Here is a 19,528-nt window from a genome sequence, read left to right as displayed (position 1 = left end):
TTTTGAGATAAAATCTACCTGGGAATTCCTTGGCAGTCCAGTACCTAGGACTTGATGCTTTCACTGCCATGACCTGGGTTCAATCCCTGGTCAGGAAACTGGGATCCTGTAGGCCTCCCAGAGAGGGGAAAAAAAAAAAAGATCAAGTCAACCTGGAGCAGAGCTAACCTGGGCTAACCCAGGATTGAATAGCAAACGCTTTGCTGCCTAAAGTATGATTATTTTTATAAAATATGTTTTGCATCGATTTATCTACCTTTGTAAATTCTGCTGCTGACTTTGGCAAAGAGTCTGTTTCTCCCTCCCCACCTTTTAAAATAATTTTAACCCTCTGAAAGGACCCAAGTTCATCTAAATCTTTGAATCTTTGTGCAGTGCTGATGGCTGAATCTTCTAGAGACTTCTAGCAAAGCCTGTGGAGCTGATGCCTGTAGGGTACTGAATTGTGTCCCCTACAAAGAGTTACATTCTTGATCATAGGCACCTGTGACTGTGACCTTATTTCGAAATAGGATCTTTGCTGATGTAATTAACTAAGTTCAGATGATGTCATACTGGACTTGAGTGGCGTCCTAATAAGAAAAGACAGAGACACGGGTACAGGGAGGTGCCGTCATGGGAGCCATGAAGTTATTTCGTTATATTCCTCTTACTTCTGCCCTTCCTGCCTCCCTACATAAGAAAGGAACCACGGTTCCTTATGGGCTGTTCTTCTGTCTGGGCAGGCCTGCCAGCCCAAGGTGGGTGAACTAATTTGCTGACCCAGGACCAAATTTTTGGGCCTCACCGATTTAACTGGGGAACACCTGACCCCAGGACAGCTTTTACTCCACAGGGTCCAAAGAGCACGATCCTCAGGCAAGAATACCCAGGCCCGGAAAACTGACTTTCATTGGTCAAACTTTGCCTTAACCAAGCGGAACTCCAAAGCCTGTTTCGTGAGAAACTTAACTGCAGATCTCGCTCCTGTCTTTCCATGGGGAAAAACAGCTGAAAGGAACATCTGAAGGCAGGCTGGGAAATAGATGCAAAATGAAACCAGGAAATACAAGCCCCTATTGTCCTGCATGGCTCGGGATTTACTGTGGGCATTATGTTCAGCCTTCTCAGTCACACAGGCCCTGCTTTGAGACGTCTGGACGTTCTCATCTGGAGCAGGGCCACGGAGCTGTGTGGCTCAGCGGGGCAGAACCACGTCCTTGGCCTACCTTCCCCCACAAGGTCCCTTGTTCCAGCCTCTTACCACACTTACCTTCACAGCAAACTGTGCCCTGGAGAGCATCCTGCCTACAAACTACCCCAGGATTATCAGAAAAGCAGGCAAGGAGCAAGACCAGCCCCAAAGTGTGTTTGGGGCCCAACAGAATCCATTCTACAAATGCTGGTGGTAACAACAAGATTGAGGAAATTTCAAATGATCCAATATCTAAGGGATCAGGAAGATACTCTACACTGGGTTTTGCCAGGTGGGCTGTGGGGCTAAGTCCAAGGGCTCCCCTGTCATGCAGCTGACCTGGGGAATAATGACTAGCAGACTTTCCACAGGGAAATCTTCTGTGTGGAGGAGCCGGTCCCTTTGTGAACACTGGACCAGAAGGGGAAGATGTCCAGATTGAAGCCAGCAATGTCCAGAGCACCATCTTTTAGGGACAAAGTGGGAGGTGATGCCTTCTGAAACTGTTCATCAAGTACTCTGGATTCCTCATCCCCTTCTTCCTTCATCCTACCACCCCACCATCCTCCTCTACCCAGTTGATCTCTGTCTGTGCCTGCCTCAGCCCCACAAAATAAATTGCACCTACCACTGTTCTCATATTCTGTTAACTTCTATCTTATTTTCTGGGCTTCCCTGGTGGTTCAGTGGTAAAGAATCCACTTGCCAGTGCAGAAGATATGGGTTTGATTCCTGTATCAGGAAGATCCCCTGGAGAAGGAAATGGCAACCCACTCCAATAGAGTTGCCTGGGAAATCCCATGGACAGAGAAGCCTAGCAGGCTACAGTCCGTGGGGTCACAAAAGAGTTGGACATGGCTTAGCGACTAAACAACAACAATCTTATTTTCAAATTTCGTTAAATCATATATTGCACGTTGTTTAATGTTATATTATTTCTTTATTTTAAAAAACTGTACAGGATTTCCCTGGTTGTCCAGTGGTTGAGAATCTGCCTTCCAAAGCAGTAGTTAAATAACTGCCTTCCAATGCAGGGGACATGGGTTTGATCCCTGGTCAGTTTAGTTGAGGTCAGTCGCTCAGTCGTGTCCGACTCTGCAACCCCATGAACCGCAGCACGCCAGGCCTCCTTGTCCATCACCGACTCCCAGAGTCCGCCCAAACCCATGTCCATTGAGTCAGTGATGCCATCCAACCATCTCATCCTGTCATCCCCTTCTCCTCCTGCCCTCAATCTTTCCCAGCATCAGGGTCTTTTCAAATGAGTCAGCTCTTAGCATCAGGCGGCCAAAGTATTGGAGTTTCAGCTTTAACATCAGTCCTTCCAATGAACACCCAGGACTGATCTCCTTAGGATGGACTGGTTGGATCTCCTTGCAGTCCAAGGGACTCTCAAGAGCCTTCTCCAACACCACAGTTCAACAGGGAACTAAAATCCCACATACCTCAGGGCAACTAAGCCCACACACTGCAACTGAGACTGCACACCACACCCAAACTAAGACCTGATGCAGCCAAAAAAAAATCCTGTGCATGTTTCAATGCCTACATTTATTGCATCGATACAGACTAGGGAATGTGAGGGGTTTTCTCTGTGAGTATTCAAGATGGGCTCCTAACACCTGACTTTTCCATCTTTTCTGTCTTTATTTGATTCGGTTTGTGTGTTTTGACTTGGTTCTTTGGGTTGTTAACCATCATTCTGGTTTAGCTGACACATTGACAGGGCCACTTCCCACTAGGTCCTCAGCACCTGGACGGGGCCAGTGTCCAGAACCTCGATCTACTTTGGAACACCTGCAAGACAGAATGTCCATACTGACCACTCTGCATGCTGACTTCTCAGAAAGTAGGAAGCCGAGGCCTCCTGCTATAAGTGGCTTCCTCCATTGGAGAGATTAGTGTTCTGATGTTACTCTGAACTCTATGCCTGGGAGCACCCTGAGCAGCCAGGCTAACACTGGACTGTCCAGGCTGAAGGAAGACTCATTAGAGGAGGTGACCTGACACTCCACCTGGTTTGCCCCACATTTATCTTGAACCACAAACTAAGTTGAAGGCAGAACAGTGGACCACCCCTCCCCTATTTCTCCAAGGATGGATTTTTAAAAATCCCTTTACTGTTTCATGGTTCCTGTAGGGAATGGACAAGGACATGGAGAAGAGGGTGGAGGGAAGACAACTCTGAGGGCTTTCAAATGGCCTAAAGGCACCTCCCTTGTAGGGCTTGGTCTCTCACTGGAAGAATTCAAATTTCTTAAGGCTGTGTTGGGTTTTATTTTCTTATATTTTTGGTCACTCTACATGTTGTGTAAGGGTCTTAGATCTCTGACTAGGAATTGAACTCCTGACCCTTGCAAGTGGAAGCATGAGATCTTAACCACTGGATAACCAGGGAAGTCCCCGAGTCGGGTTTTAAAACTAAAGATGCTGCATCTGGCAGGTAAATGTGTTTTCTCAGGCCACATGATGTGTTCCTTCTAACCTCACCTGGTGTGGTATCCTGCCAGTGGAGCCCACTCTGTTGGTCCTTTAGCAACGCCCTGGATCACCTCGGGGCTGTCCTAGGATTCTGATATGGGCACCAGCAGGGTTCACAGGCCCAACCAAGCTCTGCTGGCCTCCCCCAAATCCTTAACCACAGCTTGAGCTCAGACAAAGATGTTGGGGTTCAATGGCCGGGAGAAGCCAACCTTGCAAGAGGTAAGCACTGCAGGAGGGGAACCCCAGAAAGGACAGAGCTTGCTGTTCTCAGCCCAGAGGAAGGACAGTGTCTGGTGGGTGTGGGAAAGGAGAAGATGGGTGGGAACCCTGGGCCCCCTTTTTTAAATTAAAAATTTTTTTTAAATTTTAATTACAGGACAAGTGCTTTACAATGCTGTGTTGGTTTCTGCCTCACAACAATGTGAATTGGCTGTAAGTACACACATATCCCGGAGAAGGCAATGGCACCCCACTCCAGTACTCTTGCCTGGAAAATCCCATGGACGGAGGAGCCTGGTAGGCTGCAGTCCATGGGGTCGCTAAGGGTCGGACACGACTGAGCAACTTCACTTTGACTTTTCACTTTCATGCATTGGAGAAGGAAATGGCAACCCACTCCTGTGTTCTTGCCTGGAGAATCTCAGGGACCGGGGAGCCTGGTGGGCTGCAGTCTATGGGGTTGCACAGAGTCGGACAGGACTGAAGCAACGCAGCAGCAGCAGCAGCATATACACATATCCCCTCCCTCTCGAGCCTCTCTCTCTGCCCCTGCCCCCATCTTACCCATCTCTGTCCACACAGAGCACCAGGCTGAGTGCCCTGTGTTGTATAGCTATCTATTTTACACATGGTAATGTATATATTTTCCATGCTACTTTCTCAATTCAGCCCACCCTCTGCTTACCTCCCTGTGTTCACAAGTCCATTCTCTTGTGTCTCTGTTCAGCTCAGTTCAATTGCTCAGTTGTGGCCGACTCTTTGCAACCCCATGAACCACAGCACACCAGGCCTCCCTGTCCATCACCAACGCCCAGAGTTCGCTCAAACTCATGTCCATCGAGTCCGTGATGCCATCCAGCCATCTCACCATCTGTCGTCTTCTCCTCCTGCCCTCAATCCCTTCCAGCATCAGAATCTTTTCCAATGAGTCAACTCTTCGCACAAGGTGGCCAAAGTACCGGAGTTTCAGCTTTAGCATCAGTCCTTCCAATGAACACCCAGGACTGATCTCCTTTAGAATGGACTGTTGGATCTCCTTGCAGTCCAAGGGACTCTCAAGAGTCTTCTCCAACACCACAGTTCAAAAGCATCAATTCTTTGGCACTCAGCCTTCTTCACAGTCCAACTCTCACATCCATACATGACCACTGGAAAAACCATAGCCTTGACTAGACGGACCTCTATTGGCAAAGCAATGTCTCTGCTTTTTAATATGCTATCTAGGTTGGTCATAACTTTCCTTCCAAGGAGTAAGTGTCTTTTAATTTCATGGCTGCAATCACCATCTGCAGTGATTTTGGAGCCCCCCAAAATAAAGTCTGACACTGTTTCCACCGTTTCCCCATCTATTTCCCATGAAGTGATGGGACCGGATGCCACGATCTTCGTTTTCTGAATGTTGAGCTTTAAGCCAACTTTCACTCTCCTCTTTCACTTTCATCAAGAGGCTTTTTCATTCCTCTTCACTTTCTGCCATAAGGGTGGTGTCATCTGCATATCTGAGGTTATTGATATTTCTCCTGGCAATCTTGATTCTAGCTTGTGCTACTTCCAGCTCCATGTTTTTCATGATGTACTCTGCATAGAAGTTAAATAAGCAGGGTGACAATATACAGCCTTGACGTACTCCTTTTCCTATTTGGAACCAGTCTGTTGTTCCATGTCCAGTTCTAACTGTTGTTTCCTGACCTGCATACAGATTTCTCGAGAGGCAGTTCAGGGGGTCTGGTATTCCCATCTCTTTCAGAATTTTCCACAGTTTATTGTGATCCACACAGTCAAAGGCTTTGGCATAGTCAATAAAGCAGAAATAGATGTTTTTTCTGGAACTCACTTGCTTTTTCCATGATCCAGCAGATGTTGGCAATTTGATCTCTGGTTCCTCTGCTTTTTCTAAAACCAGCTTGAACATCAGGAAGTTCACGGTTCACGTATTGCTGAAGCCTGGCTTGGAGAATTTTCAGCATTACTTTACTAGCATGTGAGGTGAGTGCAATTGTGCGGTAGTTTGTGCATTCTTTGGCATTGCCTTTCTTTGGGACTGGAATGAAAATAGACCTTTTCCAGTCCTGTGGCCACTGCTGAGTTTTCCAAATTTGCTGGCATATTGAGTGCAGCACTTTCACAGCATCATCTTTCAGGATTTGAAACAGCTCAACTGGAATTCCATCACCTCCACTAGCTTTGTTCATAGTGATGGTTTCTAAGGCCCACTTGACTTCACATTCCAGGATGTCTGGCTCTAGGTGAGTGATCACACCATTGTGATTATCTGGGTCGTGAAGATCTTTTTTGTACAGTTCTTCTCTGTATTCTTGCCACCTCTTCTTAATATTCTGCTTCTGTTAGATCCATACCATTTCTGTCCTTTATCGAGCCCATCTTTGCATGAAATGTTCCCTTGGTATCTCAGATTTTCTTGATGAGATCTCTAGTCTTCTCCATTCTGTTGTTTTCCTCTATTTCTTTGCATTGATCACTGAAGAAGGCTTTCTTATCTCTCCTTGCTATTCTTTGGAACTCTGCATTCAGATGCTTATATCTTCCCTTTTCTCCTTTGCTTTTCGCCTCTCTTCTTTTCACAGCTATTTGTAAGGCCTCCCCAGACAGCCATTTTGCTTTTTTGCATTTCTTTTCCATGGGGATGGTCTTGATCCCTGTCTCCTGTACAATGTCACGAACCTCATTCCTTAGTTCATCAGGCAGTCTATCTATCAGATCCTGGGCCTTAAATCTATTTCTCACTTCCACTGTATCATCATAAGGGATTTGATTTAGGTCATACCTGAATGGTCTAGCAGTTTTCCCTACTTTCTTCAATTTCAGTCTGAATTTGGCAATAAGGAGCTCATGATCTGAGCCACAGTCAGCTCCCGGTCTTGTTTTTGCTGACTGTATAGAGCTTCTCCATCTTTGGCTGCAAAGAATAGAATCAGTCTGATTTCGGTGTTGACCATCTGGTGATGTCCATGTGTAGAGTCTTCTCTTGTGTTGTTGGAAGAGGGTATTTGCTGTGACCAGTGCGTTCTCTTGGCAAAACTCTATTAGCCTTTGCCCTGCTTCATTCCGTATTCCAAGGCCAAATTAGCCTGTTAGTCCAGGTGTTTCTTGACTTACTAGTTTTACATTCCAGTCCCCTATAATGAAAAGGACATCTTTTTGGGATTTTAGTTCTAAAAGGTCTTGTAGATCTTCATAGAACCGTTCAACTTCAGCTTCTTCAGCGTTACTGGTTGGGGCATAGACTTGGATTATGGTGATACTGAATGGTTTGTCTTGGAAACGAACAGGGATCATTCTGTTGTTTTTGAGATGACATCCAAGTACTGCATTTCGGACTCTTTTGTTGACCATGATGGCTGCTCCATTTCTTCTAAGGGATTCCTGCCCGCAGTAGTAGATATAATGGTCATCTGAGTTAAATTCACCCATTCCAGTCCATTTTAGTTGGCTGATTCCTAGAATGTCGACGTTCACTCTTGCCATCTCCTGTTTGACCATTTCCAATTTACCTTGATTCATGGACCTAACATTCCAGGTTCCTATGCAATATTGCTCTTTACAGCATTGGACCTTCCTTCTATCACTAGTCACACCCATAACTGGGTATTGTTTTTGCTTTGGCTCCATCCTGTCATTCTTTCTGGAGTTATTTCTCCATTGATCTCCAATAGCAACACTGGGCACCTACTGACCTGGGGAGTTCCTCTTTCAGCATCCCATCATTTTGCTTTTTCATACTGTTCATGGGGTTCTCAAGGCAAGAATACTGAAGTGGTTTGCCATTTCCTTCTCCAGTGGACCACATTCTGTCAGACCTCTTTACCATGACCCATCAGTCTTGGGTGGCCCCATAGGGCATGGCTTAGTTTTATTGGGTTAGGCAAGGCTGTGGTCCTAGTGTGATTAGATTGACTAGTTTTCTGTGATTATGGTTTCAGTGTGTCTGCCCTCTGATGCCCTCTTGCAACACCTACTGTCCTACTTGGGTTTCTCTTACCTTGGGGTATCTCTTCACCGCTGCCCCTCCTGACCTTGAACGTGGAGTAGTAGCTCCTCTAAGCCCTCCTGCGCCCGCGCAGCCACCGCTCCTTGAACCTCGGGCGTTGGGTAGCTCCTGCTGGCAGCCACCCTGACCTCGGGCGAGGGTTGCCTCCTCCAGGCCTCCGCCCCTGGCCTCGGACGCGGGGTAGCTCCTCTCCGCCGCGCTTATGCGCCCAGACAGTCTGTTGCTGCTGCTGCTGCTGCCGCCAAGTCGCTTCAGTCGTGTCCGACTCTGCGATCCCATTGATGGCAGCCCACCAGGCTCCCCTGTCCCTGGGATTCTCCAGGCAAGAACACAGGAGTGGGTTGCCATTTCCTTCTCCAGTGCATGAAAATGAAAAGTGAAAGTGAAGTCGCTCAGTCGTGTCCGACTCTTAGCGATCTCATGGACTGCAGCCTACCAGGCTCCTCCGTCCATGCGATTTTCCAGGCAAGAGTACTGGAGTGGGTTGCCATTGCCTTCTCCTCCAAGACAGTCTATGGAGTCGCTAAAAGGACACGACTGAGCGTCTGAACTGAACAGGGCCTGGCTCCGGGTCCACTGGAGGGCGCCACTCGACCGGGGATTCTGGCCACACCCACGTGAGCTCCGCAGAGCCTGCCGAAGCGGGAGGGGCGGGACCCAGGACTAGAGAAACGAAACCTTGCCTACAGGCGGCAGAGTGGGCTCGGGAGCCGCCAAGGTGAGAGCTAGCGGGCCGGGCTGGGGTGCACAGTTGCAGGGCCCGGGCGCGGGTACCTTGGACGGAGGTCTCGAGGGGGCGGAATGCGGCTTTACAGGGAGGGATGCCGGGTTCCGTGAGTGCAGGGCGCAAGTTACCCTGGTTATGGGCTGTCCCACTGGTCAGAGTGCCATTCCCCTAGGTGCGAGAGGGTCCCATGGATCAGGGTTCCCGCCGAGTCTGGTCCTGGGTCGCGGTGGCCGGGCCCGAGGCGCTGCTGGGGAGCGGCGCTTGCGTCCCAAAGCGTCGCGTCCGGCCGCCCTCCGGGCCGGCCCCCTCCTCTACGGGCGGCAAGTTTCGGTTTCTCTGCGGGTTCCCGGTCCATCCCGGCCCCGCGGGGCAGTGTTGACCCTGCTCTCAGGCCGCGCGCAGCAGGTGGGCTCGGCGGGGCCTGAGCGCTTTCCCCGGGCCCCAGCGACGTTCCCAGGGGCCCAGCCTCGGGTTAGACTCCCCGCGGGGAAGTGCTGGACTCCGACTTTGAACCCAAGAGCACCCTACCCTGGGAGGGGGCGCGGCGGGGGCTGATAGCTGATGGGAACCGCCAGACCCGGGGGCCTCTGCCTCTACCCTGAACTGAATCCTGGGCTTTCACTAATTGCAACAATGAGAAAGTGATGTTGTGAGAAATGCCCGTTATCTTTTATTTCACAGTAACTTTTAGGAGACCAGGATCACTGCCCACATAACCAGGCCATCCAGGGGCAGGGTGCTCCTGACTTATCAGGGTTGTCTGACTCATCAGAATTGTCTGTGGCCAGGGGCTGAAGGCCAAGTTGGCACCTCCCCAGTGATGGCCTTGACAGCTGATAGTGGGCCGTGGCCCTGGGAGAAGCCAGGGAGGGCTGAGAATGGGGGAGTGGAGGTGCAGGCCTCCACATGGTTTTCTTTGGTGGTGGTTGGGAGGATGTGGCTGGAAAAAGGAGGAAGGAAAAAAGTCAGGTAACTGAGAGGAAATGTTGGTACCTGCCATAACCCATAAGCCCCTGGTGCTGGGGACAAACAACAGGACACTTGAGTGAGGAATTCTGATCACTTCTGTGAGTTTTCTGGCCTGTGTGGAAGCAGAGTTTTGGACAGAGGGAATGCACCTTAGGAAAGAGGACTGGGCCCTGGGGAGTCATTGAGAATCTTTTAGTGAGAGAGTGCCCAGGCTACAGAGGTGGTTGTTTCACGGGGCGTTCGGAGGGGGAGAAGGGAGGTGGGGATCAGGACCCTGAGGGTAACCGCACACTTTGGGTGCTTTTGGTCCTGCTCTCCCCCTACCCAGCCCACCATCAGGGGAGAACAAGTTGGTGGTGTCAGATGAAGTGAGAAGGAGATGCAGGGGCCGCAGGGGGCCGGCAGACAGGGAGTCGCTGTCTGATGAGGCCCTTTGCTTGCCCTCCCAGATGGGGAAGGAGCCGACTGGGCCACTGCTCCAGCAGAATTCTTGGGTCTGATGCCAACAGAAAAGGGTGACAGGTGGATCTTTGTGCCCCAAGAACCAAGATACGTGTCTCCACTCTCACCATGGATGAACTCAGTGGTTTCTGGAGGCTGGAGATTCTCAGCCTGAGTCCTGACCTTGCACATGACCCTGACCGTGGTTTGCTGCCACCCCCATGGAGGGTGTTCAGAGGGCCAGATGGTCCGTAAGAAGAGTGTAGGCTTAGTAGATGGCAATTCCTGTTATTAGGAATCTTGACCACTGGCCCTGTTATTAAGAGTCCTGACTGCCATCTCCTGTAGCCCTGGGCTGCCCTGTGCAGGCTGGTTCCTATGGCAGGCTCTGACTCAGCCATTTGCTGCCAGCACTTCCGCAGTGAGCCAGTTAGAGTCTGAGTCCCTTGCCTGGAGCATACAGCAGGTACCCTCAGTCTCTGCCTGCTCCCCTACTACCCCAGTCCCCACTCACTTGGCTCAGCTGAACTGGCTCCCAGTCTTAGCTGGATGGGGGCATTTTTAGACTCACTGAGTCTTGTCAGGAGGCTGGGAGGGGCAAGCCTGGCCCTGGTGGGGGCAGCAGAAAAGGAAGTGGGTGCTGCAGCCACATGGAAGGGGAGGTTGGGATGAGGAAGACTGGAGAACCTTGGGGGCGGTGATCAGACTAGGTTTCAATTGAGCAGGGAGAACTGGGCTGCCGCAATTTCACTTTCTCAGAAGATGAAACTGAAGCAAGGCTATGGTCACGTGACAGGTGGTGGGGTATAAAGCTGGCAGCCTCAAGACTCTAGCTTCCAGATCGGCAGAAGCATGCCAGCCCCAGGAATTCCTCTCCCTGGAAGTATGGAATGTCCTTCCTGCCGGCATGTTTCCAAAGAGGAAGCCCCAAAGTTCTGCAGCGAGTGTGGACAAAGACTGCTTCCTGCAGCCCCCGAAGGAGTACCAGGTAAGGCCTTGATGGGGCTGGGAGCCTGGTGCAGATGGTGGGGAGGGCAGTTAGCTCAGTCCCTCTTCCATCCCTAGAAGTGGAGACCTTGACCAGCAGGCATCCCAGGCCAGCAGGTCTTCTGTGACTAGAGAACTGTTTCTAGAGGAAACACTTTCCTTACAAATTCAGTTTTATCCAGTCCTTTGCTGAAAGCATCTGTCACTTTTTAAAGAATTTCGGTTTCATTTCTTGGAGAGAACTTGGAGTTTCCTTTCTCCTTAGGGAATGGGAAGTGTTGGGCTGAGCTGAGGGATCTTAAGTGGATTTCAGAGGATACTGTATAAAGTGGCATCCCAGGCCCCTTGGTGGGGAAGGGGTCCCCACAGCTTGCACAGGCCCTTCCTGATGAAGGGTGGCTTATAGGTCCATGAAGGAGGAACCGTGTCAGGTAGGCCTCAGCTGCTGACTCTGGTGGGTCCTTGATTCTCTTGATGCCTGGGACATTGGATTGTCTCCCTGCTCCTTCTAGTACACGCTAGACATGCTCTGACCGCACGACCTTTGCACTGCCTGGTCCCTCTGCCTGGAACATACCTTTTCTTAGAGGGCCGCACAGCTTCTCCTATCCCTGCCTTCCAATCTTTGCTCAACTGTCTCCTCTTCTGGAGGCCCACTCTGACCACCCAGTTGCAAACTGTGTGTGCCCTGCCCCTTCACTTTTGCTTTGAACTGCACTTCCCCAGGCTATCTGTCCCAGTAGCACTTGGATGACACCATGGTGAGTCTTCAGAGACCTTTGCTCTCTTACTCACTGCTTTATCCCAAGTCTCCCGTATGTTGCCTGGAACACAGTAGGTGCTCAATAAATAATTGTTGAGTGAACTGAAGAAGGTGCAGTTTGAATCAGGGATGAGATAGATGCCACCCAGTTCTTTTAATTGGTTCCACTTCGGCTGCATTTGTACAAAGTGCTCCTGTTACAGATGCCCTCTTTGGCCTGTAAGAGGTATGGAGAGGTGGCCACTTTTTGTTGTTGCTTTTCTTATTGATTTTTTCTTGTTGCTAATCCTATGGGAGGAGCTTGGTGGGCAGCCAGGTGTTCACTCTGATCATCAGTTCCTGGTCCAGATGTTGAATCATGGCATGGCATGGCTGAAGTTTTGGTATCCAGTTGTAATTTCCCACCTTCCAGAGCTCCCCACCCCTGGTCACTAGAACATCTGCCTGACTAGGGGGTCTTGGGAGGAGTGGTCTTTGGGACTTCAGAGAGTAAAACACAAATAAAACCAATACCAATCAGCTAACCTGTGATTTGCCCAATGCTATGCTAAATATTGAGGGAGGAGCTATCATCAATCCTCATTTTACAAATGCCAAGAGTGAAGCAAGGAGAGGTTAAGTAACTGTTCACAGTCAAGTAGCTAGCAACTGGTAAAGATTTTGAACTCAGGAGCCAGAGCCAGTTCCCTAGAAGGAAGCTGTGGTTGAGGTCTTGTTGGCCTTAGCATTGTCAGGGAAGAAGTTTTCCTCTTCTTTCTTCTAGGTCCTTTTGGCTTGTCTAAGAATTAAATTGACATGAGGTGTGTTAGGTAGTTAGAAGAGGGAAAAGGAGTCCAAAATGGTGGTGACTAAAAGACAAGGAAGAGAAAAGCCTGCGAAAATAGAACAGAGGACGGTCAAAGGAAGGTCCGAGGACCGGAGTGAGGACTGCAGGTAGAACAGCACTCGTGACTAAGCCCAGTTTGCATAGTGCAGGCCCAGGGGAAAGAAAAAAACATAAAAAGAGGAGCCAAAGCGCTCATTCTTTCTCTCCCCCTCCCGCCGCGTGTGTTCTCTCTTCCCTCGCCGCCCCCCACCCCCCCCCCCCCGACCCCCCACCCGCGTACGCTCTTTCTCTCTCCCCACCTCTCTCTCTCCCCCATGTGCTGGGACACTCTTCTCTTTGTGTCTTTGGATAGATGTGCCCTCACGCCTTGAAGATGGATTTTCCTGCTATCTTCTAAATAAAATAGAGCTGTAACACTGATTTGTTTAAGAGCTATAACATGGTCCGTTCGAGACCTGAGAACTATAACACGGTCCAAGACCCAAGAGCTGTGACACACCGAGGGGGCTTTAATGTCCGTCACTCCAAATCTTTGTTGTGACGGGATGAAAACCGAGGAGCATACACTCGCCTGACAGATGAATTAACAGGAGAAAATCAGGGCTTCATTTGAGTCTCAAGTCCTGTGCCTGGCGCCTCCTGAAACTCACCCCTTTGGGAGAGTCAACAGGAAAGCTCACTCCTCCTGGCCTCCCATTAATTTTGTGCAAGGGGCTTTCACAGGTCTGCTAACAGCAACTGATGTGTTTTCCAACATAACAGGGGAAAAAAATCCTCGTCTGAGAACACCAGGTCATCTTCTAGGGTCTTGCATGTCCAGGCCGGTAGGGAGAGCAGACAAGACAGCCATCCACCTCAGCCCAGTAAGATGTCATTCTGGAGCCCCTACCCTTAGCAGGGCGCGGTCACTACCAAAGTGGACAGTCTATACCTCTGAGATGCTTGGCATCTCTGCCAGTTCCAGGGGCAAAGGCTTTGAGAGCTTTTGGGAGCTGGTCAGCTTCTAGGCTGCCTACTTATCCTCTGTGAGCACAGTGAGTGCTAAAGAGGGCCGTTGTCCTTAAGGCTGGGTCACTGGGAGTGGTCCCTCACCCATCGATGGGGGTGGGAGGGGAGGAGCTGGGCCCTGGTCACTCAGTGTGGGGCACACAGTAGGGCTGAGGACCGGGTGTTGAATGAGACAGCCAGTTTCCTTCTTCTGTTCCCCACCCACTTCCTGCCAGCTTCTCTGCTTCTCTCACCCAGCCAAGCCTCTACTTACAGGAATGGAAACTGAAACCAAACTGTTAGGAGACTTGGCTGCTGAGGGGATTGTCTCCACCTTTTAGCCATTTGTAGGTCTGCCAGGCCGGGAGCTCTGGGCATCCTGGACACTGGCTTCCCTCTGGTGCTGCGGGTGCAAGTTCCTCACGAACTTGAGCAGGGCTTGGAGCCAGAAGAGGCTGTGGTGCAGCTTCCTGGAGGTACCCAGGATGACTGAATCTGAGGGGCAGTGAGAAGCCACCCAAATAAGGACGGGAAAGTGAAACGTGAGCCGAAGAATGAATTCTGCAAACTAGCAAAATCACACAGGCAAAGTTTAGTTTAGAAGACAGAGATAAAAAGTCCTCAGCATAGACACTGAGAGGGGGTTTGCAGCAGTTTCGTATCTTTACTAGTATTGATCTGTACATTTTTGGTTGGCTCGTGACTTTAATATACGTCCTTTCTGACCAATTAGTTTAAACATCGCAGTGTCCAGTTTGCCATTTTTATAGCTTTCTTGGATCCCCCAGTTTCTCAGTTTTTCCAGACATTTCAGCACCATCCCTCAACCCTTTCTTAAGACCCCAGACCATTATTTAGGGGCTAGATGTATGTTTAGGAGCTAACTGTCTACCTGGAGTTTTTCTCCTTGATAAACTGGACAGCAGTTAATGATTGTCTTGTCCTGGATTTGAAGGTTTTATGACCCTCCAGACCAGGGAGGCATTCCTCTGAATGCCTGGAAATTGGAACAAAGAGTGAGATGCTTACTTGAGGAGAGAAAAGTTGAAATTAAAAAAAAAAAGAAATTGAGGTCTCAAAGTCTTATACTGTCTAACAATTTCTGCCTCGAAAGGAGAGTGTGTGGAGAGTTCCAGGCCACCCTGGGTGTAGGTGGAGGGTGGCTGGCTTTGCCAAGGGTGATGTGCATCTGGTCTGTGGTGGAGGGCTTCCAATGTCATTAGGTCCAGCAGGGCAGAGGGTAGCGGGTGGTCAGGAGGCCTTCCCCCACCCCAATTCCCCACTCTTCTGACAGTTCCCCCAAGGTATCCAAGTGGGACTTCCTCTTTGAATGCTAAAAGATTATTTTTTGGAAGGGAGGTGGTTTCTGGGAAATGTATTTTTCCTTCTATTTTCTGCATTTCCAAGTTTTTCTTGTTGATGTTTTTATAATAGAAAACAATAAGATAAGCAGCCTGAGACCCCATAGGAGTCCAGGAAGGATTGAGAGCCACTGGGGAAGCTCCAGAGGCAGCTGCCGTGGGAGAGGTTAGCCCCTGGGATTCGAGTGTGACTGTGGAGGGCTCACAGGTTAGAGAAAGAGCCACCTGCTTGCCGCCACTGGTGGGTCCAAAGATGGGGCCACACTTGGTTTCTGTGGCTCCCTGCATTGGCCGTCGAATCTGTGCCGCAAGGGAGCAAAACATTTCCCTCTTCCCTCCTAAATTCTTTGGCTGTTCAACAATTAAATTGATAAGAGACAGATTCACATTTTATATGTATAGGAGCCCCATAAAAATTTGAGACCCAAAAGGCAACCAGGTAATTAGAGCTTCTATAACGTCCTGACTTAAGGCACCTGCTAGGATCTGGGGCTACAAAGAGAGCTTTTCGCAGGGAGGCAGAGAAGACTTGTGGAAAATAGAGGTTGCTCTATTATGTAGATAAGTTTCTTGGTTAAAAGCTGTCTATAGTAATGGCTCTCTTCCTGTTATAGACCCCCTTTCTGATGTAAATTTAAAACTTTGAAGGGGAGTTCAATAGCTTTTCTTAAATCTGCTGGGTTTTCATTGCCTTCAGCAGGAAATAACCCTGGGTGCTAAAGTAGCTTGTTTTGAGGTGGGAAATTCTGCTCCCCTTCATGCCTACCGCACCTGACCTGGCGGCTGTCTGGTGGTGGGAGGAGTGGGTGGACTGGGAGAACTGCATTGTTCTATGTAGTGATTTTAATTTTTTTTTTAAATTGTGATAAAGTATTTAAAAACAAGTGATGGGAGAGATGATCACAAACTGAGATGTGGAGAAGTCATTGCGGCTTATACATGATTCAACCTGAACTCTGTGTGAACTGGAACAGCCTGACTCATGGCCTGTCAAACATGCCTCACACATGTGCTTTAGCCGTTAGCAACAATGCTTTGAAGATAGGGATGGACGCGTCCTGTGCTGTGGTGTCCATGCCAACAACCTCCCCCCAAACCTGAGATTCCCTTTCCAGACACCAGCGTCATGCTGACTGGCAGTGTACGTGATAACCTGCTTCATGGATGTACCCCTCTCATGTCTAGTGTATGTTCTTTGTTCTGACAAGGTGCAAAACTGAAGACCAGGCTTCAGCGGAGCAGTTCCTCAGAACTATTGAGAGGCTGCCACCTGGGCTGTACTCCTCCGTTTTGCTTGAATAAAACTCTTCTAGAGGGCTTCCCTGGTGGCTCATTGGTAAAGGATCCACCTGCCGTTGCAGGAGACAGGGGTTCGATCCCTGGGTTGGGCAGAGAAGGTCCCCTGGGGAAGGAAATGGCAACTCACTCCAGTATCCTTGCCTGGGAGGCTACAGTCCATGGGGTCACAGAAGAGTTGCACACAACTTAGTGACTGAACAACAATTCCTTATTATAGATTGATTATTGATTATTTGCATTGATGCACAAGCGTTACCAATTTAAACATATTTTAACTGGACAATTGAGAAATATTGACAGTAGTATTTCCTGTCATATCAATAAAGATGTCACAGTCACCAGCAGTTGCAGCCACTGTGAAGGTGAGCTGGTGAGCCCTGAGGGAACCCAGGAAGGAAAGAATACCCGCTACTTAGCAACCATCAGACTGTACCCACTCCTTGCAGTGAGCCCTGAGGAACTCTGGATGTCAAAGCAAGATACTGGCCCCAGAGAGCTGAAATCAATCAAATGAATGATTTCAGTGAGCCCAGACATTTGCATCTTCCCATACATAGAAAAGTGCTAAATTTCTTAACTTGGGCTACTTGATTTTCTTTAATTAACAATAATCTTTTGATGTTCAGGCTCCCTGCCCTTTGTTGCAAAGCTTCTGTGTCACCTGGCTCCTCCTCTTGCCTCCTTGGAGCAGTTCTCATGGGGTAACTTGAGATCCTGTCTCGGGGGCTTGAAGTCCTAAGAATTCCCACTGAATAAAACACATAACTGTCAATATTTAGGTTATGAGTACTTTTTTTTTTAGATTATCTATTTATTTGGCTGTGTCAGGCTCAGTAGTTGTGATGTGGGCCTAGCTGCTCCAAGGCATGTGGGATCTTCCTTCCCCAACCAGGAACAGAACAATGTAATCCCCTGCATTGCAAGGTGGATTCTTAACCACTGAACCACCAGGGAACTCCCGAGGTTATAAATTTCTTTTTTTCAGTTGACACAGTTCAGTGGCATTAGGCACATTCACATTGTTGTGCAACCCAGTCATCACCATCCATCTCCAGAGCTTCTTCCTGTTTTCACACAGAAACTCTGTCCCCATTAGACTCTAATCTCCCTCCCCCAACCCCAACCCCTGGCATCTGCCATCCTACTTTCTGTCCCTGTGACTTTGACTGCTCTAGGGAACCTCATATGAAAGCTTGAGGTATGTGGAATTTTCTTTAGCCTTCAGGACAAGGCAGCTGCAGGGAGGGGTGGGGATTGCTGTGGGAGGGGGTGGGGAGCAGACCCAGAGCTGCTGCTGCTGGGGTTCATTTGGGAGCCCAGAAGTGGGGTCTGTGCAGCTGACTGTTTTAGGTTGAACTAATTCTGTAGCAGTGATTTCAGGCTGCCTGTGAGGTCCCTGCCCTCCTCCCCCATTCATGGGTTGATCAGCCATTAACTAGATTTGGGGATCTGTCTGAAGGGGAGCTTAGACTCCCTTAGCACTTTCTGGATACCTATGTGTCTGTTCCCATCTGTTTGCAGGGATGCTTCAGGGTAGGTCATGCTGCCTAATGTACGTGCACCTGGTGAGCCCGTACTTCATGAGGCAGGGACAAGAATTTTCTCTGATTCAGCTGCAATCCTGGGGGAAAGACTGGCCGTGGCACTATCCCCAGGGCCTATTCTGGCTTCTGAGCCTGGATTCAAATCCTGTTCCCCACCTCGCCAACTGGGGACCTGAGAAGGTCACAGGGTGGCTGTGAGTACCTGATGGGTTAACATGCGGAGTGCTCAATAGAGATTCTTAAGTTTTGCTCTTACTGAATCCGGCTAGTTTCCTTTTTGTATTGATAAGTGTAGAAGTAATACATGCTGGTATGAATAACCCACATGTTACGACGGGAGGATATAAAAAATGGTAAACCCCCTCAGCTTACCCCCAGCCCAGACCCTTCACACCCTTATGAACACAACACTTAACATTTGGTGTGCCACCTTCCAGATGCTTCCTCCATGTGGTCGAAACCTAGTGCACCCTGCTTCCATCGTGTGGCACTGTGCCATGGCCTCTAGCTGAGACTGGCCTCACCTCTGCCACGCAGCAGCTGGTCTTATCTGGACTCCTGTTCTGCCATAAATGCACATGGCTGGGCCGGATGCTGGCAAGGTATTTGTCCCTGGTGCCAGTGTGTCTTAAGGACAAGCTCCAAGGAGCCACCATGTACACTTATAACGGAAGCCTTCAAATCGACAAGGCTTCCCCCAGCCTCTCTCCTCTGCAGCCTCTTCGAGCTTTTATCTCCAGCCACACCAGAGTGTATAGCTTTGGGCCAGTCAGATTGGTAGGAAGGGGTACCTCTTGGGTTCTATTGCTACTTCCTTGATTGGTAGGGAAAGTAAGTGTCTTCTCAAAGGTTAAGAGCTCACTTATAATTCCTTTTCTTTGAACTGCCTGTTTTCTTTGGGGAATTCTCTTTCTTAAAAGTTACTCTTACTGATTTTCAGTCACTTGGGCTGTTTGTATTGGAGATGACCAGGCATCCAGCTCCCTGCTTCCTCAGCAGGATGTATGCACTGGGCCCCACACACTCATTTCCAGACTGAGGGAGTCAGATCTCTGCACAGCTCTGCAGCTTTCTCAGGTCCCGGTGGCCCTGCTCTGTCCTCAGGCTGCTGCCTTCATGGAGGCAAACTAGTTGATTCCAAGCATAGGGTCTGTTTGTCTGACCAGAAGGAAGGAGTTGATGGGTCAGAAACCCCAGTAACCAGCCCTGGACCCCTGCTGTACTTCTGCCAATCACTGGAACTGGAGAAATGCCAGGTTCTGATTGGATAGTCTAATGGAGGCCCCACCCCCTGCAGTGGAGGCTGGTGGAAGAGAGAGGAGGTCAGCATGCCCATAGTTTATCAAAGGACAGTGGCCCCGGGCTGTCATGTGTTACAAATATCCTCCCAGTTTTCTTTAGTTCTTTGGTCTTAAGTTTCATTTGTAGATGAACCTTAGATGTTTGTAGATGTTTAATATATTTGTTCCGTTCAGTTAAGTCGCTCAGTCATGTCCAACTCTTTGCGACCCCATGGACTGCAGCACACCAGGCTTCCCTGTTCATCACCAACTCCAAAGCTTGCTCAGGCTCATGTGCATCGAGTCAGTGATGCCATTCAACCATCTTATCCTCTGTCATCCCCTTCTCCTCCTGTCTTCAATCTTTCCCAGCATCAGGGTCTTTTCAAATGAGTCAGGTGGCCAAAGTACTGGAGTTTCAGCTTCAGCATCAGTGCTTCCAATGAATATTCAGGACT

At 49.3% G+C, this 19,528-nt stretch overlaps 1 protein-coding gene across 3 annotated transcripts in view; it reads left to right on the top strand.

Annotated features, from left to right (window-relative positions):
- Positions 8,513-19,528, top strand: part of RNF213 (ring finger protein 213) — a 124,080-nt gene continuing 113,064 nt past the window's right edge. For all 3 annotated transcript variants that reach the window (XM_013972340.2, XM_013972342.2, XM_013972341.2), the window contains exons 1-2: positions 8,513-8,604; positions 10,820-11,011. In XM_013972340.2, the coding sequence (XP_013827794.2) occupies positions 10,876-11,011 (136 nt within the window). In that variant the 5' untranslated portion in view covers positions 8,513-8,604; positions 10,820-10,875. The remainder of the gene's footprint in view (positions 8,605-10,819; positions 11,012-19,528) is intronic.

The sequence above is a fragment of the Capra hircus genome, chromosome 19 (assembly GCF_001704415.2).
Source record: "Capra hircus breed San Clemente chromosome 19, ASM170441v1, whole genome shotgun sequence".
Taxonomy (NCBI): Eukaryota; Metazoa; Chordata; class Mammalia; order Artiodactyla; family Bovidae; genus Capra; species Capra hircus.
This window is presented reverse-complemented; position numbering and strand designations above follow the sequence as displayed.